Source organism: Oratosquilla oratoria, chromosome 6 (genome assembly GCF_046742065.1).
Source record: "Oratosquilla oratoria isolate Oo_2021 chromosome 6, ASM4674206v1, whole genome shotgun sequence".
NCBI classification, from domain to species: Eukaryota; Metazoa; Arthropoda; class Malacostraca; order Stomatopoda; family Squillidae; genus Oratosquilla; species Oratosquilla oratoria.
This window is the reverse complement of record NC_134782.1, coordinates 41813547-41840779: the sequence shown is the minus strand read 5'-3', so window position 1 is coordinate 41840779 and position 27233 is coordinate 41813547. Positions and strand designations below refer to the sequence as shown.

General features: G+C 40.4%; 1 protein-coding gene and 1 long non-coding RNA gene across 5 annotated transcripts in view; one reads left to right on the top strand and one right to left on the bottom strand.

Moving 5' to 3' along the window:
• Positions 1-159: 159 nt before the first annotated feature.
• On the top strand, positions 160-27233 carry Set (NAP domain-containing protein SET). Of its 4 annotated transcripts, none has more exons than XM_076186843.1 (6): positions 160-592; positions 17149-17255; positions 17474-17550; positions 18344-18522; positions 22030-22222; positions 23112-23341. In XM_076186843.1, exons 1-6 carry the CDS (start codon positions 332-334, stop codon positions 23213-23215), a joined length of 921 nt encoding a protein of 306 aa, XP_076042958.1. In that variant the 5' UTR covers positions 160-331; the 3' UTR covers positions 23216-23341. The 4 variants fall into 4 exon arrangements, with proteins under 4 accessions (XP_076042958.1, XP_076042957.1, XP_076042960.1 ...); XM_076186842.1 differs by having other exon boundaries at positions 174-592; positions 17149-17261; positions 23112-23340; XM_076186845.1 differs by having other exon boundaries at positions 184-592; positions 17149-17261; positions 23126-23163.
• Positions 17212-27233, bottom strand: part of LOC143026446 (uncharacterized) — a 53511-nt gene continuing 43489 nt past the window's right edge. The window contains exon 3 of the long non-coding RNA XR_012966480.1: positions 17212-17327. This is a non-coding gene — a long non-coding RNA (uncharacterized LOC143026446). The remainder of the gene's footprint in view (positions 17328-27233) is intronic.

The following is a 27233-nucleotide window of genomic DNA, read 5'->3' as shown; positions in this document are numbered from 1 at the left end:
TTCTGATCGACATTTCTGTGTTCAGAAAAAAACATAATTTGTTTTCTCTTGTGTATTTTTCGTATTGTTGCCCTCTTCCAGCAACAGAAAGGATGGAAACACAACACAACAGACAGAGATGTGTACGGTGTGCTCTGAGTGGCGAAGATGGAAGCGCGAATGTTTGTGATTGGTTAGCGATGAATATGCTACCCAATCAGATGGCAGCAATGTACCGGCGTCCATTTTGGAGTTGCGAGCGGTTTGTTGTGTTTACAGCGTGAAAGAGGGAGGCTGTTTGCCCTGTATAAGTTTATATTTTCGCTGTAAAGTGCAAGTATATTGCGATACCATGTCAGATCCGGCACCATCTCCTGCAAAAGTTAAAAAAGTTGAAATTAATGACGATTTAAACGAGAGTCGGGAGTATGACCCTGAAACACAGAAAGCTCTTGAAGAAATTGACTCCTGTCAGAATGAAATAGACCAATTAAACGAGAAAGCCAGTGAAGAAATTCTTAAAGTGGAGCAAAAATACAACAAATTGAGGAAACCATTTTTCGAAAAGCGGAATGAAATCATCAAGAAAATCCCCAATTTCTGGGTGACTGCCGTATCCTTTTAGTACACTCCACGTCTTTGGACCGATAGCATCATGCCTCCTTTACACAAGGGAAACATGCTGCTTCTCAAAATGGATGTGTTGTTTGAAATGAGTTGGCACAGTTGTTGTTTAAGTTTGTTATATAAAGAGAAAATGGCTGTATGTGCAATAGTTACGTATTGTGTGTAGTCAGATTATTTATATTAAATATTTGGCTTCATTTTTTTTCTATGCTTCAAGAAAGCATGGAATGTGTCCCATGTGGTGTTATGTATTGGCAATATGTTTGTATACTCCTTTATTTGTTAATGTTTGGTATTGGAGTAATTGTGGATTGATTGTGAGTGATATCTATGAATAAGGGCTCTTACCATTAAGGTATTTTATTTAATGTTACTGGTACTGATCATAGCCTGTATTTAGTTTTAGTTTAGCTTGTGTTACTATATTATGTAGGAATTTTACCCTTTCAGTAGATATTCCCCTTTCAGATTGGTTAATGAAGATTTTTTCTTATTGTACCAAACTTAATTATTATTTTTCATTTTTTTATTATGTACAACAAACTGGTAAATTTTAAGAGGTGCACACCTATGCAACATAGCAATAGAAAATTAAATAAATTTGTAAATTATGATACATCAGCTTAATATAAATTATTCTAGGCAGAAATCAATAATAATAAGAGTTGCTCAAAGCTATTAACAAACAAATGTAGCTGCATTGACTACTTGAGACACCATGTTTGTTTTAGTAGAGGTGGAGGTTGTAATTAAAGTACTAAATTTGTATGTTCTAACCCAACCTAACCTACCTACCTTAATCAAACCTGTGTACCTAACCAAACCTCTGTTTAGTAATGCAGTACCCGTAATTCTAGAGATCATCAGGTCGTCGTCATCCATCCGACCTCTGAATTTATAAAAAATGTGGCATCTAAATGATGCTATGCAACTTCATTTGTTTGTAGCTTTTAGCAACTGTTTCCATTGTCAATTTCCGCCAAGAATAATGTATTTTGTTGATGTATTACAATTTATAAAATTATTAAATTTTCTATTACTATAATCACATAGGTGTGCACTTCTAAAAAAAATACCTAAGCTTTTATCTTGTTAATGGAATAGTTGAAGATCAGGAAATTTTGTAGGTATGATTAAGATTATATTTTTGTAATTATAGAATTGTTTAGGATTTAAGGGGATTTGGAACAGAGGAAGTCGTGATTATGAAGTTTTCATATGGATTGAATTAGATGTGAATTATTCATTATTCATTTGCTTGGTAGAATTTGCATCAGACTGTCAGTTACGCCATACAGTCAACCATTTCTTTCTATCTACCATTGGCTTCTTTCTCCTTATAAGGAAGTAGTCAAATCAAAGGCATACATCCACTCCCATCCACCAATCTTGCCTCCCTCTCATCTTAGCTCTTCGTGGATGAAGGGTCATCTGTCTCATGCCCACTGCCTGGGTCAGAAGCAAGACTGTACATCCTCAGCAAGGCTTCACTTACACAGCAATCCCACTTCCATCCCCTCATGCAGAAATTAGAGAAGACCAGTTGAACTCCCTTTGGGCTGCATAAAAAGTTATAATTATATTTATTTCTGTTCTGTGAGGAAATACTCTTGACATTTATGTGTAGGCTTCATTTTAGTTTGTTACCAATAGGAAGTGCTTCAATGTAAGCTTGAGTATCATACTATTCTTATAGTTTATTTTCTGCCCCCACCTTCCTATGAAGCATCAAAATGTCCTTCATTAGCATTCATGTTCATTGTTTCAGCGTCATTTTGTCACTGTCCATAACTCATTGTATATATGCATTGTTTGTATCAAGTTCATGAGCTCTTGTGCGCTGGTAATGTAATTGGAATGTACAGGATATAGGTATGGCAGCTGTACTCTGAATGTTCACAGCTAGGAATAAGGTAGTGTTCTGAGCATGCCCAAATCCAACATTAATAGTTACATCACTGTTGTAATCATAGCCGATCATTATAGTGAATATGGCATTGTATCAATTGCGCTGTATTTGCTATTATGATTGGCTATTAACCTAACCTACATAATGTAACCAAACTTAACCTAATCTAACCTACTGTACAGCTTACAAGAATGTTCTTGTTTATAGGTTTGATCTACATTTTGCAGCTCCTAATGGAATGAATTTGGAATTAACTTCAAATTTCACCTGGAGCAGTTCATAATCTTCAGCCATTTTGAATTTCTAACTTGAGGTGGGCAGAGCTGTGGAAGTGGAACTGTCTGCCATGCTCCTAGGTGTGAAAACTCGGAGTATGGATGCCATACCCCTAACCAGTATGTAATTGGAAACCTACTGGTCTTGCACCCATTTAGTTGTGGTTTTGAATCCAGCACTTCTCTCCAATTCTTTGCTGTGACTGTTACCTAACCCAACAGCCCTAAGCACAGGGCTAAAGTGATGGCTTCGGCGATAGCTGTGTGCCTCCTGGCCTAGGCTCCTCACCACCTCTTGTTTTATTGTCACACAACAACTTTCAAATCCAAATGATTTTGACAATGCTGTCTTTACTGTATGGTGAATGATCTAATTTTACTGTTTCACAATTCTAGAGCCCATCAGGTAATTTTAGGAAGTTTTGTGTTTCAATTGTCACAGCATTTCTATATTCATTTCTTGAATTGTCAGAATGAGTTTGAGTATAATTTGTTTAATTTTAGCCAGAGTTATAGATTTGTAGCTTAAAAAAATACCAGAAACATAAAACCATAGAATGGAGATCATGATCAGCATATTCTCAGCTAACATAACTGTACCATAATTAACAAAATAAAACTGTACAGGCTTTCTCTCTCTTGCTCTATCAAGCTGTCATGAAAATAACTAGTGCTAATGGTTGTTGTAATATGGAAAATCACGTGTTTTTTTTTTTTTTTTTTTTTTTTTTTTTTTTTTTATATATATATATGTCTTGTCAAATGTGAGTTTAAATAACAATTTTGAAATGTTCTTTCTCCGATCATTTTATGTGAGTATTGAACATTTTGATGGTATCAGATCGGTTTTGTTGCAATACTTGTTGATATTGAAGTTGTCAGTTTATCTTTTAGAGTAGTTTTATGGATCTTATTATTATTAATGCATAAGTTATATTCTGTATGTTATTCTTGCATCTATTTGCACCCAGTTGAGGGCATTAGGTTATATCATGTATCTCTAAGTTCTGTTATGTACAGTGCTCGACAAAAGTTCGCGGCGCCTCAGCGAATCTAAACAAAAATGCACAAAAATGTAATTAATCATTATATTTATTGGATTTTTACTCACCTAATACTTGGTTGGGAGTCCTTTGCGCTTTAACACAGCCTCAAGACGACGTGGAAGTGAAGCAGCTAGGTTGTGGAGGGTTGTAGGCTCCAAATTATCCCAGATTGCCTGAATGGCTGCCTCGAGCTTGGGTATAGAGCTGACGTCTTTGCCTTGTAACCTCTTCTTTATAATGTGCCACAAATTTTCAATTGGGTTCAAATCAGGGCTATTACCTGGCCAGTCCTTTATAAAGTTCACTTCACAGTCGTTGAGCCAAGTAGTGATGGATTTAGCAGTGTGGCAGGGGGCACCGTCCTGCTGAAAAACTGTGGCACCTGTTTTTTCAAATGATTCAGGTAAATTTTCACACAGAAGCTCCAAGTACACGTTTTGGTTCTGTTCCTTCACTACCCTTGCTGTCTTACGAGGAGATGCCTCTAGAGTTCGTTTTATGATGGTATCTGCCCTTGTAGAAGTCTTTGTGAGAGAGTGTCTGCGGTACATTTTTTTTTGGTAGCTCCAATCCTGTGACCTTACCATGGCCGATGCAGCTTATAGAAGCAAGCAGTTAATAGCCCAGATCATTGCTCTACGTGAATCAGGCAAGAAAACGAAGGAAATAAGTGAACAGTTAAGCTGTGCAAAGTCTACAGTGAGGAAGTGGTGTGCACGTGCAAGAGATTTGCCAGATGACATTTTGCCTGCTCACAAACCACGCTCAGGACGCCCTAGAAAGACTTCTACAAGGGCAGATACCATCATAAAACGAACTCTAGAGGCATCTCCTCGTAAGACAGCAAGGGTAGTGAAGGAACAGAACCCTGGGGTGTTTGGTGAGGTGTCTGTGAGGACAGTGTCACGAAGGGTGCATGAGCTTGGGTACGTGAGTCACCAGCCTGTTGCTAAGCCACTTGTCACCAAGAAGCAGAAAGCCAGAAGGATTGAATTTGCCAAGAAATACTCTCACTGGACTGAGGACGACTGGCTTGACGTTTTGTGGTCTGACGAGGCCACCTTCAGTGTCACCTGTAACCGTGGTGCAAAGGTGTACCGGCGACATGGAAGTGATCCGCTTGACCCTCGGTACGTCAAGGGTACTGTCAAATTCCCTGATACTTTAATGGTGTGGGGCTGTTTCAGTGGCAAGGGCTTGGGGTCATTAGTAGTGTTACCCAAGAACTTAAAAGAGAACCAAAACGTGTACTTGGAGCTTCTGTGTGAAAATTTACCTGAATCATTTGAAAAAACAGGTGCCACAGTTTTTCAGCAGGACGGTGCCCCCTGCCACACTGCTAAATCCATCACTACTTGGCTCAACGACTGTGAAGTGAACTTTATAAAGGACTGGCCAGGTAATAGCCCTGATTTGAACCCAATTGAAAATTTGTGGCACATTATAAAGAAGAGGTTACAAGGCAAAGACGTCAGCTCTATACCCAAGCTCGAGGCAGCCATTCAGGCAATCTGGGATAATTTGGAGCCTACAACCCTCCACAACCTAGCTGCTTCACTTCCACGTCGTCTTGAGGCTGTGTTAAAGCGCAAAGGACTCCCAACCAAGTATTAGGTGAGTAAAAATCCAATAAATATAATGATTAATTACATTTTTGTGCATTTTTTTTTAGATTCGCTGAGGCGCCGCGAATTTTTGTCGAGCACTGTATATTCTGTAGTGTATAGAGATGAAAGTCTTGCTGTGGTTGCCCATATTCAATAGGTCATGTAAAAAAAAGGTGGGATAGTTGATCTCATCACAGGAGTCCACCAATAACAGATATCCCTCCTGGTGAAAAGAGAATTGGTCAGTCCATTGCCCCAGTTCTCTGTTGCAGGAGACCCACTACCCCCATGAAACTGGCCATAGTAACTGGTTCAGCATGCACAATTGTACCAAAATATGGTTGGCTGATTATCTGGCAGGTAGAAATGCCTATGTGTCATATAATGGCCAGTCAGCCCACACCAGAACACCACAGGGCTTAATTCCATCCCCTCCCCACACTAATCTATACATGCACAATATACCCACACCTGATGTCTCAGAAATACAAATCTCTTCTTATGCAGACAACATAACAATTGCATGCACATATCATAATGCAGACAAACCTGACACTTCAACCATACCTCGACCCACTCGGCAACTGGGTCTCTACAAATAGACATAAAATTGTCCACAGCCAAATCCACAGCCACACTTCTCACCAATTGGACAGTGAACACTAATACACATCATGCCTTTATATCAACACTTTCGTACCACACACACATACACCCATGATTCTTTGCATAACATACAATACATCTGTGTCATTCAAACAACACATCACAAACATAAGAAATAAATACACACCTAGACTTAAAGTGCTTAAGTCAATTCCAGGAACAACATTTGGACAAAACAAAGAAACTATTACTACAGTATACAAACAATGCATACACTCAGTGATGAATTATGCAATCCCCACATGGGCCCCTAATCTTAATAAGATACACTTGAACCCTACAGACCATACAAAATAAAGCCCTAAAGAAAATTACAGACTGCACAAATTTACAGGAACATAAGAATGGAGACTGTGAGACCATAAGGCCTACACTAGTCAGTTCCATGTCCATTACCACCAGTCCCCCTTCATAAAGCTGTCTAACCTTTTCATAAAACAACCAATAGTTTCAGCATTCACTACATGGTTACTAAGTCTATTAAATTCATTGACCACTTTATTAGTTAACCAGTTCTTGCCTATTTCCTTCTTAAGTCTAGATTTGTCCAGTTTAAGTATATTACTGTGAGCCCTACCCTGTTGCCTTAATATGATGACTGTGTAGGCATCACTGTTGTTAAAATCTTTGATCCCCTTGAACACCTCTATTAGATCACCCCACACTGTATCTTTCCAGAGTGTAAGTTAAGGTGCCAAAGCCTGTCCTTGTAAGGGAGATTTGTGAGCCCATTCTCCTCAGTACTGATTCTATAACACCTACAGACCATTTACACAAAAAAAAACTCCTCAAAGTCAAATATCACCATCATATGAGAACCACACAAACACTTGCTGCATCTCCCACAAACACAACACACCACTACACTTCATAGCAGAACACCTTCCTCTGCAACCACCAGACACCAACCTCCAAAAGCATATCTATAATCATATCACTCACCGCTCCATCAATAAACTGAAAAATAATACATTGCTGCATGGCAGCCCCCCACCCCCACCGTAATATCAATCCCTCTGAATCCACTGGGCCAGACTATGGTGTGGCCATCATCCAGCCCTTCTAAGTTACCAGAAGTGGCTGGATGACCACATCACAGATAACTGCCCAGGATGCAACACTTCAACCCATACCATATAACACATTATGGAAGACCGCATTGTACACAGTCACACGTGCCAACAACACATTATACACTATAAAGGATTTGGGGGGGGGCTATCTAATCATGGCATACCTCAGGGAGACAGGACTGCTTGACCAGACAGTCTAGGACATGACAACTGGTTCAGCCTAAAATTTTGCCAGTGTTTGCTTGCTCTCTCTCTCTCTCTCTCTCTCTCTCTCTCTCTCTCTCTCTCTCTCTCCCTCCCTCCCTCCCTCCCTCCCTCCCTCCCCCCCCCCCCCATTTAATGGTATGGCAGGAAGGTAATGTTGTACAGTAAGACCTCTCATTAACGGACGTTAATTAGCTGTGTTTGTGGTGTTTTCCGTGTTTTTGGTGCTGTTTAGTGCATGCAATCACTATGCCACCCAAAAACCACTCAAAAACACCGCAAACACAGCTAATTAACGTCCATTAACGAGAGGTTTCACTGTACTGCCAAAACCTCTCGACCAGCCATGAATAATACACCAACTGTTGTCATGGAGATTTCTGTTGCATCATTCTCACATAAAAGGTTAACCTCAGTCCATCATGTGCTTACAGGAAGGCAAGTATTGACAAGCTACACCTTCCAAGTAGTGGCACCAAGGCAGTAGAAGAAGACCTCAAGGGCACAATATGCACAATACTCCCTGAAAGGAACTGATCACCAATCCACTGTCCAGGGTAGCTCATCTATCTCTATGTTCACCTAAAGGTGCAGCCTCAGCACCTGGTATCTAAAACAAGCCCAGTCTTCTCCCTTCTTCCCCTTCCTCCTCTTCCTAATGAGTAGGCTCACTAGCATCTGCCCATCCTTCTATAAGTATGTGACATTAAAACAAACCCACATACTTGCACTTACCTAAAGTGCCCCTCACCTTTTTACACAAGGAGAGATGTCAACCAATGACAAGTTTCATTCAACTATAATGAACTGGTGACAGAAACTGCCCCAACACTCCAAAGATTCTTTCCAGAGAGATCTTTGGAAGGGTCTGAGGACTTTCCAGTTGTTGAGGTACCGCAGGTTCTCCATTTCTCTCATGGTAACTGGATTGCCATTCTATTGTATCACCCCTTCGACCAGGATTCTGATCTGGTTGCAACACTACAGACATCCTAGTGATCATGGATTCTGTTTCTAAAAATCATTTGCCAAGCATTTCTGTAGCCAACATTGCTGCAGACACTGAATACAACTAGGAAACCACCTGTCCACTAGTAAATCAAACTAATTTTGTGGGCCTGATCCTTGACGATAGATTCATGTGGACTCCCTGCCTTATACAACTAAAAGCATCCTGCCCCTGACCGTGCATTCTTCTAAAACTACCATCTAACATAAGAGAGGGAGCAGGCAGAGAATTGTCCTGGAACCTATACATCAACAGTCCTTTAATACTAAAATGTGTATGCTCCCTTTACCCATGCCTCAGCATATACACTTTTTGCAGTACTCCACTAAATACTGTATATGCTGCCACCCCATCTTCTTTACACTAACATCACTAAAGTTTATACATCATCAAGAGCCCTCATAGCCAACCATTCTCCTACACCATGGAAGCCTCTACAAATAATAAAAAAAATTGAGATTCCTACATAATGGCCATGCATGTGACAGAAGAATGGTAGACTTGCTATCTACACTGAAAATGGCCAACAGGTCCTTCCTTCAATACACTCCAGCCTTACCTTAGCCACCTCAAAGATAAAACTGTGCCAAATGAAGTTGACTAGCAAGAATCTCTCCCACTTATTAATTCATTCAACAGGTGTCAACATAAATGAGATCAGAATCCCTCTACTTTTTGCCTCTGTATTAACTGCCGAACTCTGCCATCCTCACTGTCCTACATATCAAATCCCTCCATATTCACAAAGTGCTCTACAAGCATTTTCCACCCTCAAATCTTACCACCTACAGGTCCACAAAATCTTTTTATGGATCATCTAATTCACTCTCGTGAAATCTGTATCTTTCTGCTGGTATCCTTGGCAATGAACAAGTTGACAAGATGGCTTGACGGACAGCATCCACCCCTTCAAGTACTTTCACTCCATTACCAGTAACAGACTTAATCAATTTTCTTATCAGTAATGCTAAACACTGGCAAAGGTGCTGGTAACAACACCCAATACCCACTTGAAAACTGTGAACCCTCATGTATATTCATGGCTGCCCTTACATGGACATAAATGATAATTTGGAACAGCACCACTATGCCTGAAAAGAGGACATTCCTGCCTCATGATAACCCTTTCATCTTCCAAACTAAAGCTTGTCATAATACCACACTTACTACTACAGTATCCAGTTTGCACAACAGCCTGCAAAAAACACCTACATTGTCATCTACTCTTGAGCAACAGTGACTACACCAAATTCCAGGTGACAAAAAACAAATACCTCTATCATCTCCACAACTTCCAATAAAAAATAAGAGTTTTAACCAAACAATAAATACCTTCTACTGATTAGGCCAACACATTAAATATTTAAAATGTATGACTGTGGTATGATGTTCACATGGACAGATGTGTGGGTAAACTAGAGTCCATAACAGCTATGTGCCAGTGTGGTTTTTACTTGTAGGACATTTTTCAGTTGGGCTGATATAACAAGGGAGTTAGTGCAGGTATGGGGTTTGGATGTTGGTCTTGAAGTGCTTGTTTTTGTGATCTGAATGTATATCTTATGTACATATGTATTGCAAGGTGTAGGTTGATGGAGATCCTTTTAGTGTGTTCTGTATGTGTATATATATATTCACACACACAAACCATTGCTACTGACCTGGGCAGTGGGCAGGATGTAGGGATGATCCTTCATCCATGAGGAGCTAGGATGAGAGGGTGTTTGAGGGCACGGTGGTAGCATTTGCAACTGCTACTCTAGGAATCCAAATTCAATTCCCCCAGGGCTGAAATAATTTCAGCATTGCTGTGCTGCATGCTGGCTCTCTAACTTTTGTGGGTGGGGAGTCAGGTGTGTGTGTGTGTATGTCACAGCATTACCCTTAGATTGGGCAATTATGATCTCTGAACTCTAATTGGAGAGGGTAATAGCTGTCAATTACAAGGCCAGCACATAATCCAAGACTATAATGAATTACACACATTTACACTCATGGTGTAGTGGTAGAGTTCCCGGCCACGACTATGGTGATCTGGGTTTGAATCCTGTATCAGTATCACTGCTGTGACTCATTACGCAGGGAGCTGGGTGTGTGTAAGGACACAGAATTACCCATAGATCGGTCATATATGATCTCTGAGCTCTCTTCTGGGAGGGAAATAGTAGTCAATCACAAGTCCAACATGTGATCCAAGACCTCGGTGAATCTCGCATACATGCACCATTGCTTCTGACCTGATCAGTGGCCAGGAGATAGGGTTCATCCATGAGGAGCTAGGATGAAAGGGTGAATGGCTTGACTGGCTACCTCCCTTATGAGGGGGAAGAATCCCACTGTATATAGATATACACACACACTTGCTATGTGGTGTGATGGATGGTGAAATAATTGAAGATTCTTGAAAAGAAGTGTGTTTTAGATTTTGTATAATGCTCACTAGGAAGGATTTTTGTTTCAATATACCATGGGCCTTTTCCCCTTTGTAAGGGAGGTTTCTGAGTATATATTCTTTTGGGGTGGTTTTGATACAGCTGTTATTCTAAATGCCTTGTTTGTGTAGTTTGTAGTGTCATTATTTTCTTGTCTGCAGGGAGCCATACTGTGGAAGTGTAGTCAAATGTCGTTCATGTCAACTTGTCTGAGATTAGTGTTTCTGCTTACCAAAACCTGTGTTTGCTATTGATCATAGTATGTATATTCTCTCACTGATTTTCAGTGTTAAGTCATTGATGTGTTAGCTGGACATGTACATATCAAAAGTGATGCCTAGGATTTTAGGGCTTTAGTCCAATGGAATATGTTTGCCATTCAATTTGTTGGATATTTCTTTGAATCATGATTGTCTGGTTGAACAATATCATTGATTTCTGAAAAGAGACAACCATTCTGTTTTGTTTCAGGCACTGCTCTAGTTTGTCAGGATTGTTTTAGCATTCCTTGCAGATGTTTTTAAGTTGTGAGGTTGTCAGCAGAGATGAGAGCTCTGGACTTAAACTGAGAAGGTTATTTTTTAAGGGAGGGACTTACAACCCTGTGGTCTCCAATAATTATTTGTTCTCGGATATTCTTCATTCTGTTCCAGTTTACTCTAAACCATTTATTGTTGTAGATGACAATCTGTGACATTTTTTTTATTGCCCATATCTGGCTTTTTCATCCTTACAAGGCAGGTAGCTTAAGTCAAAAGGCATAAATCTGCTCCCACTTATTTCATCCCTACATTCTACTCCCATTCACCACCCCTCCCTCCCTCCCTCTTTTCTTGGTTCCTCCTGGATGATGGGTCAACCATGCCCTGGGTCAGAAGTAATGCAGCAAGACACAGTACATTCACAGAAAGGCTGCTTCATTTAATCAGTGTCACCCCCCCCCCCCCTCCATCCCATTGTGTAGAAGAAAAGACGGGGAGCAGTCCCTTTGGTCTGCATCAAAATATCATTCACTTGTACTCCCTAAACCCTCCCCCCCCACACACATACACCCATCCCCTTCCATGCCTCACAGCATCATCCGTACACAACCATTCTCAACTCGTGTCTTTCTTAAGGGACATTTAGATGGTCAAACGGTTTGACAAACCTGGTTTGTCAAACAAGTGTTTGAAGTGATGTTTGACAGTCAAACATCACTTCAAACACTTGCCTGACAAACCGGGTTTGTCAGACTGTTTGACTGTGTAAATGGCCCTTTATGTCTTCTCTCTTCCTTCCTTAGCAGACATCCCCCTCTTTCCCAACACCCCTTTCACCCCATCCATCCATCCCATCCTTGGTCACACCCTCATGTTCACTCCATCCAACTCTCCCTTCTACACTTCTTTTATTAATCTTTATTCACTCATTCTTTCCATGCATTTAAACCAGAGGTTCTCAGCCTTGCTTGGCCCATGCACCCCTTTCGCCATTTGTCAGAATGTCATTCCCCCCTCCTTTCCAAGATTGTCAGTTTCAAAAGGTGCATTCTAAATAATATGCAGATTTACTAAAAATCCTTTTATTTTTTCCAAATTAGTATCTATACATTTACAATTTTACATGGATTATGTTTATAATGAAGATTTACAAATTAAATGCAAATTGAAAATATTGATATATATATATATAAAACTTGAATAAAAGTAAAATAGTTTTTTAATTTATAATGAACTATTTAACAGGCCAAACTGAAGCAAATGCAATTTAAAGAAGTTCAGTTGAATAAGATAATCTGTAATTAATTCAGTAGATTACAGTTCATCAATTGACGAAACCTGCGATTGTTTTTTCATAGCCAATTCTGAAATATGCAGAAGAGTGCTTTAAAGTGCACAATGCAGGTATAATTCCAGCCCAGGTTACAGGCCAGATAGGCCAAAACCTATAATTGCTTTCTTCACCCCGTAAACTTACTGTGGTCACAATTCACCCCCCAGAAAACCCAAATTTCCCCCCTAGGGGTGAATTTCATCACTAATGAGAACCCCTGGTCTAAACCATCCTAATACTCATTAATCAGCCGTATCTCCCAACTCCTTTTCCACCCCCACTCTCCTCACCTCCTCATTTCTAACTATCCAGCCTAGTAACCCCTACCATTCTTCTGAGACATTTCACCTCAAACACATTGAAACTCTACCCTTATGTTTCATGTTTCATGTTTCTGCCCCATACAGTGCTGTCAACACAATTACCCCTTCATACAATCTCCTCTTAGCATCCATTCCTAAATGTAATTCTCATAACACTTTCTGTATATTTACATATCTAGGGACAATCTTATAAGACCCATTCATGTCTGTTGCCACCATTACTGTTCCTTTTGGTGATGCCATCTGTTGAAACATTCCAGCATGGAGTGATGTTTGCAAGGTGGGAAGAAATGCAACACACACAATGGCACATATCGATAGCCTCAGAGCATAATTAGCTCAGCTGCATTAAATGCAGCTTTTTATGAATCAGAAATTATGTGGAATATAATTTTTCCATAATTCCTGTGGTGGGTGTTCATTGAGATGTGAACTTCTCTCCTGTAAAGTTTGGTGACGGAATCCAGCTCGGGCACAGTGGGACACAAGTCACCGGTTGAACAGGAAGAAGAGGCAAAAATATCGCCACACTGCCCAATAACTTGCAGACGTAGTAAGCCCGCCAAGAGTCGCAGTATTGCTAAGACAATTATGCTCCAGTGATTCATCATTGGCCTTAGCTTACCACTAGTGGCAGAATTGTTTTGGCTTACTTATCCGTTGATTAGCATAATTAACTAGTGGAGATCCGTCACCAAACTTTACAGGAGAGAAGTTCACATCTTTATGAACACCCACCACAGGAATTATGGAAAAATGATATTCCATATCGTTTCCGACTCATAAAAAGCTGCATTTAATGCGGCCTAGATAATTATGCTCCAAGGCTATCAATATGGGAAATTTATGCATGTTTTATGTATTTCTTGCCCTGGTTGAAGGTATAGTTTCTATCTGATCTGTATTTTAGACAGTTGAATCATACAAGAAATTATATATACTAGATGTGGGATACTTTCAACAAATATTTTTAGAGAAAGTGGTTGAGTTGATTTTTGAAAAGGTTTACTGGTACAGTCGTGGAGATTGTCTTGACAGTTTTCAAAATTAGGACAGGCAGGTTTATAGCTGAAAGAATTATAATGTGAACAATGAATCCAATAAAGAAAATAACTGGTATGATGACTGTAGCCAGTATAACCTTAAAATGGTCCATGTATTTCCTCATGCTTTCTGTGCCATGTAGAAAGGGTCCAAATTTAGCATTACTTTACTACCTGTACAAAGTTTATTGGTGTTTAATTAGATGTATTATTACTTGTTCATGGTGACTAAGTTAGGTATTTGTTATTAAAATGGATACAGTCAAATTGCTGGCATTGTAACTAGCACAGCAGAGAGACAGAAGAAATGAAGCGATTTTTGGTAAAAGGGCATCATGCATAATATTCTAGCACTGCAGTTAGTGCACCAGTAATACGTCAAACCTTAGATGATAAAGAATTACAGATTAACCTTGCATTAATAGGTATTCATGATATTAACAGGATAAGCAAGAATATGAGCAATACTTAAAGAACACTGATAGAGAACATCACTGTATTACAGTAGAATGTTGTACAGTAGTCTTTTAATCATAATCTTAAAGATAAAGAAAAAAGGATTCATTATTTCAAGATGAAGATAGATTGTCCACTTATCATTGAAATATAGCAGCTTAATATGTTCACATAATCAGTGATATTTAGTAACTAAACTGGGATGTGGTTGTAAATTCATCACCAGTATTGTTGACTCATTACAGAGGTGAAAGTTGTTGTTGTTGTTGTCGTCGTTACCTAGACTGTCTGTCCGAGCAGTCCCGTCTCCCCAAGGGGTGCCACAGCCGAAACTGGGTTTTTCCACAATTCCTTTATTGAGTGTTTGTGTTGTTTGTGTGCATGATTGTGTATAATGCAGTCTTCCATTATGTGTTGTATGGTATGGGGTGAAGTGTTACATCCTGGGCAGCTGTTCACAATGCGGTCATCCAGCCTCTTCTGGTAGCTTAGAAGTGGTCCTGGAGCCACAGCGTCTATGTCGTGGGACCACCCCCCAACCCCAAGAGTTGGGGGCCAAACGGCAGCAACCAGCCCTGGCCACCGGCTCTACACAGGTGGCACCGATCCCCAAGAGGTGAAAGTAAACCATGTTGATGATTGTTGTTTATTCTGTCTTTAAAACCCATAAATCATCACTTTCAATATTGTATTTCCTCCACCTTATTGCATAGAGTTGACAGTTGGTGATTGGCCCCTCTTCTATTATGTCTCCACACGGTCGAGCTGTGCCTGGCAGACTTTGCCCTTACCGGGCAAAGTCCGCAGACTCTGCCCACGAAGGTGTCCACACGGCTGGCGATGGTAGTTGGAGGTTAGTTGGCTGCAAGCAGAGGTTGGGAGTGAGTGGTTCAGTGCGGTACGATAACCATAGTTCCCGCCATACTTGGAAAGAAGGTAGCACTTTACAGCATTATAATTTCTGCCAGCTCCTGACTTTTGGGATGTGGCCTTTAACCTCATTTGTCTCCGATGTTGGTTTCTGAGAGAAGCTAATTTCTTTTTTCTTTTTCACATGACTCACTCCTGCTTATTGTCTGTGCTATGTGCTTCAATGCTGTACCACATTTGTCTTTATTTTTATAATCAAAACACTTCACATTCCATAAACATTCCTGAACTCAGTATAAATCAATCAATATTACGGTGTCTTGTCGAGACCAGTATACACTAGTACTAGGTGCGGACATGGTGGTAACTTCGGTCTGTACTGAGCGGGTTTGCTAACTTTGCTCGCACCTCACCTCGTGCATTTGGCAGCAATATCAGCCCTCCATCTACTGCCCGCAAATGGCGCTGGGAACGGACAGTTTGATGGTTTGTCCGCTGAAATTGCCCGTTGTCGAGCAAAGCCCTCGTGCCCGGCAGACAGTGCTCGACCGTGTGGACGTGGCATTACTGCAAGCCAGTGATGTAGAAATGGTTCCACATCAGTGCAACATTGATGCCAGTCCAACATTTCTTCCCAGAGTTATCTTTCTGAGAGTCTGAGGATTGTTGCCAAGCTCTGTGGGGTTGTGGATTTCCAGTTAGTGTGACTTGAGAGAACAATTATATTGTATAATAACTCCTATGTAATATATACTGCTGAAGCTAATAACTATCTACCCATTACTAAATACCATATCATTAGTTCACATATTTTGTTTATTTCATACATTTTCAATTTATCATGAATGCATGGGCTTCTTTGAGCAGGAGCTACATTAACAAATGTTGTGCTTTGGATGCACACTAAATATCTGAGCAGGGAGAAGAGTACTAAAGATAATTAATAAACATTGGAATATCAAATGGATGAAGGTATGATGTAATCTAAAGGAATATTCTAGTCTGCTTAGAATGAGATGGTGTTGTTGTAAACCAGCTTTTCTTGTGGAAGAGTTGTACCTTGCCTTGCAGTATAATGGAGGACAGGGAAACTTGATCCCTGTCATACTCAGAGAGAAGGTGTGGTTGAAGTTGAATGGATTTTATTTGTATTACCAATCTGGCCAAGTGGGTGAGGGTGTCACTACCTGATGCAGAGGTCGAGGTGACAACATTTCAAAACCTCACCACCAGTGAGTTGGACCAAAGGCATAATTCACTGAATTCTCTGCTACAAGTTGTCTGTAAGTGCACCATCTTAGCCTTCTGATAGGGGGAGAATTTGTGATGTTAAATTGAATCAATTGTGTGTATTTTTTTATGTCTTGTGTTCTATTTAGATATTTCCTAACTTTTGGATGTATTGTGCCAAAAAAATAATCCAGATTTTTGTCATTAGACTAGGATAACATAAAATCAGAATTATAGTATCAATCAGTGTGTACAATTTTTTTTTTTTTTTCTTCTTCTCCTACTTCTTCTTCCTCTATATCTCTCTCCCTCTCCCTAATTCCTTAATAAGGGGAAAGGGCTTTTATATTGTGTATGGATATGAAATACAAAGTTAAATTGTAGAAAAAAATAATCTCATGCTACTTGCTCAGCTTTTAATAGACACGAAAATAGCTTTTGTGCCTGTGGTGAAAGAAACTTGTATGTTTGGGTGGCCATTTGTGTTTGTGGTTTTTTAATTTAGTGAAGGAACTGATTAACATTTTTCTGATAGGGAATTTTTTTTTTTTTTATGGAAATGTTTATCCTTAACTTTTGACTAGTTTGTGAATCACCCACAAATATCAGCAATCCTGGAAGAAGAGGAAGAAGAATGCTTGCATTACCTCACAAAATTAGATGTAGAAGAATTTGACGACATCAAGTCTGGGTACAGGTATGAGTTTATTGTATAAGTGGTCCTTTTTTAAATGGCTATCACTTATGACAATTTTCCAATAACCTGTAGAAAACAAATAGCTTGAAATATTAAAAATGTCAAATTAATTTTATAATATTGCTTGTGTACAGGGGAAATAGTTGTATATCCCCTCACATTACTTTTTTTTATTATGGTCTTTTTACTTATGTTTTATTTTCATTTTGCAGAATTAAATTCTACTTTGATGAAAACCCATATTTTGAAAATAATTGTCTGACAAAAGAATTTCATCTTGGATCTACTGGTTAGTTACTAAACCTTTTGATGAGTGTAGTTCTCAGATATTTAATGCATAGTAGATATAAAGTTGAATGCAAGAAGAATGCCATATGTGGGAGTGATTGTGACCATGACGCTGGATGGAGTGAAGACCTGGAATTTGAAGGGGGGAGAAGACAAACTTAACCCCTTCCATACGGTGCCGCACACGTAGGCGTCATGGGGAGCGAGTGTATTCGCGAGGCTGCCATATCGGCGTCTTGATTATATATATTGTAGTCGCCCCTCCATAATGACATTCTTTCTAATTCTTTTGTAATCGCATTTTCTATGGTTATCAGAATTCACGGGTGAAGAGAGAACGATCAATATAAGCGGTGACTATATTTTATGATGCGAGTATTATTACGACACGTCGTACGGCTGGCATTGGCTGCTGCCACCGAGATCTAAGTCCATGACGCCTACGTGTGCGGCACCGTATGGAAGGGGTTAAATGTGTTTGAGATGGGTAGGTGTTCAAGGATAGACAGAGTTACTAATGTTGAGGTGAGGGAGAGAATGGAGTAGGAACAGCTGTTAAATAGAGTAGGTCAAAGTACATACTGAGACGGTTTTGGAAGGGTGTGAGGTGGGTGTAATGTGGGTATATGCTTTGACTTGGCTGCATCCCATATAATGGAGAAAATGTTTTTAGTTATGAATGAATATGTAGTTCTCTATTCATACTAGATGGATTAAGAATTCATCTGTAAATTGATGGAAGGATTGAAGTGCTTGATGATGAAAGATGTAATAGTATGTTTTTATGCAATCAGGTGATCCAGCTTCACAGTCAACAGAGATCAAATGGAAGGAAGGGAATAATTTAGTGGAACGTTTTAAGCGGCGCATGCAGGCAGAAAAAATGGCTGGTAGGAAAAGGCCTCTAGAAGTACGTTCCTTCTTCTCCTGGTATTTGGACCATGGAGATCCATCGGCAGATGATATTGCTGAGGTAGGACATGTTTTTCTTATTATTACTGCATTAACATTTATTTATTTAAGCAGGCTTAGATTGTTTAAATGTATGACCTTGTTTTGGGGATTGATGTATTTGTATTTAGTATTAAATACAGATGTTCAGGAACCCAGTGATTGGAACTTGGCACAACTGTTATTATTAACCTGTAGTGTACGAAGATGCTGATAACTGCCCTGAGGCATGAGCGGGTATACAAGGATGCCAGCATTAGCATACTACATACATAGATAGATATACCAAGGCTTTTTCCCCTTTACAAGGGAGGTAGCCAAAAAGGAAAAGGCATAAAATCATTCCCACCCATACCATCCCTAAATACACTCCACTCTCCTCCACCCTCCCTCTCATGTTAGCACCTCCTGGATGATGGGTCATCCCTGCACCCTGTCCACTGCCCTGGGTCAGAGGCAGTGTCGCAAGGCACAGCACATCCACAGCAAGGCCGCTTCATCAAATCGGTGAACCCCCCCTCTCTGTCCCCCTATGCAGAAAAGGAGAAGACGGGGGAGAACTCCCTTCAGGCTGCGTCAAATTTTGCTCACACATACTACCTCACCCCCCATCCCCCACCCATTCCACCTCATGCATCACAACATCATCCATATACAACCATTTTCCGTTCACTCGTCTTCTGTCCACTCCCTTCCTTCCTCAAGAGACATTCCCCTCTTCCCCAAACCCCCCTTCACCCCATCCATCCATCTTATCCTAGGACGTCCCTTCATGTTCACTTCCTCCACATCTGCCTTCCATACCTCTTTTACTAGTCATTCTTCATTCTTTCCATGTGTCCAAACTATCCTAATACTCTTTCATCAACCCTATCTCCCAACTCCCTTTCCACCCCTGTTCTCCTCCTCACCTCCTTATTTCTCACTCTATCTAGCCTAGTAACCCCCATCATACTTCTCAGACACCTCATCTCAAACACATTCAAATTCCTCTCTTCCTCTCTTATGTTCCATGCTGTTGGCACAATCACTCCTTCATATAGTCGCCTCTTAGCATCCATTCCCAAATGTCTATTCCTCATTACACTCTTTAATCCACGAAGGCATTTACTCACTTCTCTCAATCTACATTCTACTTCCACCTTCACTCCACCTTTTCCTGCCACATTTGCACCCAAGTATCTAAAACTATCCACTTCCTTCAGTCGCTCTCCCTCAATGCTCACTTCCAGCATACTGGATCTGCTGTCTATATGCACACAAACCCTTTGCCAAAAACACCATGGCACAAAACACACAACCTGATTATACATACATATATATATATATATACCAAGGGCTTTTTTTCTCCTTACAAGGGTGGTAGCCAAAGTCAAAAGGCATGAATCCACTCCCAACCATTTCATCCCCACTCACTCCACTCCCATTCACCACCTGTTCCTCCCTCTTTTCTTGACTCCTCCTTGTTGATGGGTCATCCCTGCATATCTCCCATTGCCCTGGGTCAGAAGCAATGTAGCAAGACACAGCACATCCACAGCATGGCCACTTCATTTAATTGGCAACCCCCTCTCTCTGTCCCCTCATGCAGAAAAAGAGAAGATGGGGAGAAATCCCTTCTGACTACATCAAAATATTCTCACAACTCCCTTCTGTGCATTGGAGCTTCATCCATACACAACCATTCTTCACTCACCTCTATCATCTTTCTTCTCCCTTCCTTCCTCAACACCCATTTTACCCCACCCATCCATCTCATCCTTGGTCACTCCCTCATGTTCACTCCATATGCCTCTGCCTTCCACACTTCTTTTACTACTCTTTCTTCACTCATTCTTTCCATGTCTCCATACCATCCTAATTTTTAATCAACTTTATCCCTCAACTACTTTTTCACCCCTGCTCTCCTCCTCACTTCCTTGTTTCTTACTCTATCCTGCCTAGTAACCCCAACCTCAAATACATTTAAACTCTTCCTCCATTAGGTTTCATGTTTCTGCCCCATACAGTGCTGTTGGCACAATTACCCCTTCATACAGTCTCTTATCATCCGTTCTCAAATGTCTATTTCTCATTGCACTTTTTAATCCCCCAAGGGATTTACTTGCCTTTCTCAATCTACACTCTACCTCCACTCCCTTTCCCGACACATGCGCCTCCAAGTATCTAAAGCTATCCATTTCCTCCAGTGTCTCCTTTAACCTAATTATACTACTGATAAACATCATTGGTATTGCAAACAGTTGCTTTACATGAGTTATGAAAGAAACTCTTTTCTCACTACAGGCCACATGTCTAGATTACAGTCTGAGCAAACAAAACACAATACAACAGTGGACTTGCACCATTTTATACAAAAGTATACAATTCTCCAGCATAAAAGAAGATTAATCACAGATGCTCTAGTAGAAATAATTACCAAACACAAATAAAGAAATTGGCATACAACATCTACATGCCACTAACCTCATTAATATCACCAAGGATACACACTCAAACTCTAGTCACTTATTGACTTATTGAAATCCAGTATTTATTATTTTTGCGAGAATGGATACCCTTGTCAACCCCTTCACCTCTATCAAGAGGTGAAGCCCTGAGGAGCTAACACTGTCTTTGAACTGGGCCCAAGATCACTGTTGACATCAACTCAGTTTCTTACACAATTTCTTGTATGGAGAGCTGATTCCCTCTTGGTACTACTACTTCCATCTGGTGACATGGAAACTGTTCCTTTCAAATACAACACCAAACTTTCTGGAGATATCTTTGGGAGGGCCTGACGTCCATTGCCAGGTGCTGTGGGCCTGCAGGTTTTCCACATAGTAAAACTAAAAGCAATAATGATTATTGATATTATTAACCCACCCAGTTGGGTGGTAGTGGATTTGTACCTTTGACTTTGGCTACCTCCCTTGTAAGTGGAAAAAAAAACATTGGTATGTATGTAGATACATACATGGTTTTTTTTCCCCTTACAAGGGAGTTAGCCAATCAAAGGCATAAATCCACTTCCACCCATTCCATCCCCACATACTCCACTCCCACCCATTCCATCCCCACATACTCCACTCCCATTCACCACTCCTCCCTCCCTCTTTTCTTGGCTCCTCCTGGATGATGGGTCATCCCTGCAACCCACTGCCCTGGGTCAGAAGCAAGGTAGCAAGACAGCACATCCACATTAAGGCCGACTCATTTAGTCGGCAACCCCCCCCCCCTTCATGCAAGAATAGAGAAGACTGGGGAAAATCCCTTCTGGCCACATCAAAATATTATTCATACTCTCACCTTACCCTTCCATGCATCACAGTATCATCCATACACAACCATTCTCCACTCACCCCAATTGTCTATCTTCTCCCATCTGCAACAGACATCCCCCTCTTTCCCAGTGTCCCCATATTCATACAGGTTGTATAAATAAAATGAAAAATTTTTACTGTTACAGTAACAATAAGTGAACTGGAATGTGCACAGCAACAGTTTGATAAGTTAGAGAGGTAAAGACTTTCATTTAAATTTCCAGGTCATTAAGGATGACATGTGGCCAAACCCTCTTCAGTACTTCCTCGTACCTGATATTGAGGTTGAAAACGGGGAAGGAGAAGAGGAGGAGGAAGAAGAATTGGAAGATGAAGAAGTGGATGATTCGGTTGTAGTCGTTGAAGAAGAAATAGATGAACCTGAGGATGATGGTGACGAAGAACTTGATGGGGATGGTAAGAGTTCATGGTTTTCTGAGTACTGATGTGTACCGCTGTATAAGAGTTATTATTCATAAAAGAAGTGAATAGGTATTAAGAGTTTATCGTGTGGTCCTGCGAGATTTGAGAGTCACTTTCCTGGTTCCCATTGAATCCCAAACCGTCCCAATCTTCCTTGATCATCCATATCTGCCAGCTCTTTTTCCACCCCTACTCTGTGCCTTACAGAAAGAATGCATGCCACAAATTGACAGTGATGTATACTTGAAAATTTGGATTGATGGAGTGAGAAATGTAGAGGTGAGGTGGAAAGGGAGCTGGCAAATCAGGTTGGTAAGAGTTCTGGGCTGGTTTTTTGGCATATGGAAAGAATAAAGTGGATGGATGTGGGGAAGTGAATGTTGGGTATGAGAGGAAAGTCTATTGAGGAAGGGAGGGAAAGGGGTAGAAAATACGTATGAATGGAGAGGTGTTGCCAAATAAGAATGGTCAGGGACAAGGGTGGCCTTTCATCCACAATGAGTTAGGGTAACAAATGGTTATGTGGTATGGGTGTATGCATCGATTTGGCCACCCCTTATCAGTATTATGCAGCCACCATACTTGACATTAGTCATGCTTGCCATACCTCTTCAAAAATCTGCTTGCTAAATAGAATAGATTGTGACAATTTACTGAAGATTTGAGAACAGTTGATGGTCTTGCACAGTGGTTCTTAACCTGGGGGGCGTGACCTTTAGGAGAAAAAATGATTTTTTTTTTTTCGATTATATGTGGTATTATCTTGATAAGAGTGTGGGCAGCACTGTGACGATAAATGTATGAAATAATGTTGTGTGTAATCATTTAAAAAGTGTGTTTAATAATAGAAAGTGTGTGTGATATTTGGTGCAACATGATACAGTGTTCCAAATTCAGAGCGGTGGCATGATGCAGCATAGAAGTTTTGCAACAGCGGCCCAGTGGAATGGCGGGGATGGGGCTCGGTCACCTGCCACGGTGGCGTGAATTTGCAGTTAGCTGATTGGCTGTGTCTAGTGGCGTGACTCTTGCGCGTGTCCGGCGGGAATAAATGACTGAGTTAGCGACGCGAGACAATCGTCATCATTGTGCTTGAAGGTGTCATTGCGCGAGGTAAGAATGCAATTTTAATTGTTTCCATGCCTATTTTGTTAGTTTTCTGTGTATTTACGTATAGCTTAACTTTTTCATAGCCACTGATCCACACATTCCAGTCAAGTGATTTGCAATCAATTTAAAGTCCATCCATATTTGATTTTGAACTCTAGTTCAGTTTAAAACCGCGATGCTAGGACAGAATATAAATTTTGTGCACATAATAATCATGATATTGTATCAAATGCCCATTGATGTGCACCAAATGTAAGTTGTTTTGATCTTCATATGAAGTAGTATCAAATGCAGGGCTTACATATTTTAAAAAAGAACTCAAAAATGTGGTTTGTAAGTGTCAACGTTAACATCTGGCCCACCACAGTTAGTAGTAGCTGCTCATGTCATTTATTGCGGAAGGAGGCTTTCAGTCTCCCAACAGAAGAAGACTGAAAAATAATTTACCTAGAAATGTCCACCTGAAGTATACTGCGCTCACGACTTTGTCAGCTTGTCACACAGGTTTCTATAGAGAGGAGGTTTTCTGAACAGTGAGTCAACTCAATGTTCAGAACTAAATTGTATATCGTTATATTTACTCCTCATGTGTTGTTGATTGTTTGATACTTTATGCCACTTGAGGATAGCACATCCTGCTCTAGCTGACAAGCCCAAGGCATTCTTTGAAACAAAAAAATGCACTCTGAAGCAAGCTAAGCTGGACATCGGTGGAACATTTCGGCAACAAACTTCAAAGGTAGTTGAAGCTTCTTATGAGATCGCTATGTTGATTGCAAAGAGCAAGAAAAGCCATAACATTGGAGAGTCTCTCATAAAACCAAGTATACTCTGCAGCACAGCTAGTTCTGGTATAAGATAGCGCAAACAAGCTTTCCCAAATTTCCCTATCAAACGATACGGTCAAGGGAAGGATCGATGAATTGTCTCAAGATATCAAAATTAAAACTCGACCAAGTGAGAGCTTCCCCTGTTTTTGCCATCCAGTGTGATGAAACAACTGATATTGCTCAGTGTTTTCAGCTACTGATGTATGTATGCTCGTTTCGTGTCAGGCGACTATATAAAAGAAGAAATTCTGTTCTGTCACCCCATGGAAAGTTGCACAGTGGCAGAATTTAATTTTTATGTTGTATCAAACTTTTTTCAGGAAAATCAACTCTCTTGGGACTCACTGGTAAGGGTGTGTACTGATGGAGCTCCGGCCATGTTTGGTCAGCAGTGTTTGTCACAAGAATGAAAGAAAAAATCCCTTCTGTAACAAGTACACACTGCATACTTCATTGTGAAACCTTGGCATCCAGAACTTTGCCTGTTGAAATAAGGGATGTCCTTAACATGGCTATCAAGGTAGTCAACTTCATCAAAGCTGGAGCATTGAACAGTCGTCTCTTCAAACTGCTGTGTAAGGAAATGGAATCTGAACATGAAGCCTTGCTTTTTCATATGAATGTACGATGGTTATCAAAAGGAAATATGCTTAGACGACTTTATGAACTAAGAGAAGAAGTAACATTATTTTTAGGTTCGAAACAGAAGACAGACATTCAGGACAAATTCCAGTCAGAGGGCTTTCTTCTAACTCTTGCTTACCTGGTAGACATATTTGATGAATTGAACGCTGTTAACCTCAAACTACAAGGGAAAGAAATGAACATCATCATGCACCATGATATCATTCGGGCCTTCATGGCCAAACTCAACCTCTGGAAATGTCGAATTCAGCAGGGAAATACAGCCATGTTTAGGACCTTGGATTCTGCTCTCAGTCACAGTAACCTTGACTCTGAGTTAAAGAGGCAAATCATCGCTCATCTAAGTGACTTGAAAGCAGAATTCATCAGATACTTCCTGGATATAGACGACAACTGTAAAGCCCGGAAATTCATCAGGAATCCATTTTAATGTGAAGTAGCTGATGTTGCTTATGATATCCAAGAGGGGTTTCCTTAGTTAAAGTTCAACTCCACAGCTAAGGATGACTTCGGAAATTTGGATTTGGAGGCGTTTTGGGTCAAGTACCTTCCTGTTTACCCTCTTACCTCGCATCATGCTCTTCGGGTTTTAACAATGTTTGGATCCATGTACCTATGTGAAGCTGCATTTTCTATGCTCATTGCTATCAAGACCAAGTACAGGAACCTTTCTGAATGTGGAGGGGGACTTAAGTTGTGCACTCTTGAACATACAACTGCGTATACAAGACCTGGTAGCCAAGAAACAGTCCCAAATATCTCATACATACATACATACATATACCAAGGCTTTTTCCCCCTTACAAGGGAGGTAGCCAAAAAGGGAAAGGCATAAAATCACTTCCACCCATTCCATCCCTGAATACACTCCACACCCCTCCACCCTCCCTCCCTCCCATCTGAGCACCTCCTGGATGACGGGTCATCCCTGCACCTTGTCCACTGCCCTGGGTCAGAAGCAGTGTCGCAAGACAGCACATCCACAGCAAGGTCGCTTCATTAAATCGGCGACCCCCCCTCTCCGTCCCCCCATTGCATAAAAGGAGAGGACGGGGAGAAATCCCTTCAGGCTGCGTCAAATTTTGCTCACACATACTACCTCACCCCCCATCCCCCCCCGCCCATTCCACCTCATGCAATCACAACATCATCCATATACAACCATTCTCCATTCACCCCTGTCTTCTGTCCTCTCCCATCCTTCCTCAACAGACATTCCCCTCTTCCCCAAAGCCCCCTTCACCCCATCCATCCACCTCATCCTAGGACGTCCCCTCATATTCACTCCCTCCACATCTGCCTTCCATACCTCTTTTACTAGTCTTTCTTCACTCATTCTTTCCATGTGTCCAAACCATCCTAATATTCTTTCATCAACCCTATCTCCCAGCTCCTTTTCCACCCCTGTTCTCCTCCTCACCTCCTCATTTCTCACTTTATCTAGCCTAGTAACCCCCATCATACTTCTCAGACACCTCATCTCAAACACATTCAAACTCCTTCTCTCTTCTTCTCTCATGTTCCATGTTTCTGCCCCCATACAGTGCTGTTGGCACAATCACTCCTTCATACAGTCTCCTTAGCATCAATTCCCAAATGTCTATTCCTCATTATACTCTTTAATATCTCACTAATCACAAATTTGGTTAGTGAGATATTTGGAACTTACATTTGATGCTGTGAGATATGTAGTTCATGCTCAATATATGCACAAAATGGAATTGATTATTATTTTCATCATCTAGGAGTGAAACCTGCCTGTAGAATAGAAACAAGGGGGTATAGAGGGAAAGAACAATTCCTAGAGGGGGCATGGTAGTAGAAAGGTTAAGAACCACTGGTCTTGCAACATAATGGGTTCATGATTATTCTTATGCCAACTTGGGAGCAGTTAGGTTACTGATAGTGTATTGATTCCTTGTGCACATTTCCTAAAAGATTTGTTTCTTTATTTCAGAGGGGGATGGAGCTGATGAGTAAGTTTTTACACAGGTATATATTATATATATAATTTTTTTTATTATTTTTATTTTGTTTATTCTTTGTTTACAAGGTCTTGTATTAGAATCATTACATTAGACAATATTGTTTATATTACATGTGAAAATACTGAAATTCTAAAGTAAGAAATTACTTTTGTATTTTTTCTTTTGTTTCAAGCATAAAGCATGTAATGTTCTATAGTATTGTAAAGTTTTCAGTCTTAATCTTAAACTATTCACTATATTGTTAGTAGAGTAATGTAAATTATAGTAAAGATACACCATAGTAGTGAAAGAGGAAACTTTTTCCAATACCAAGAAGAGACCACCAGTCATTGCTTTAGAGGAATCTTAAAGGAAGAGTTCTATCTGTTTTCTACAAAGAAACAATGCAATTTGTAATGAATGAGCATTCCCGAAATAAAAGTAATAACATTT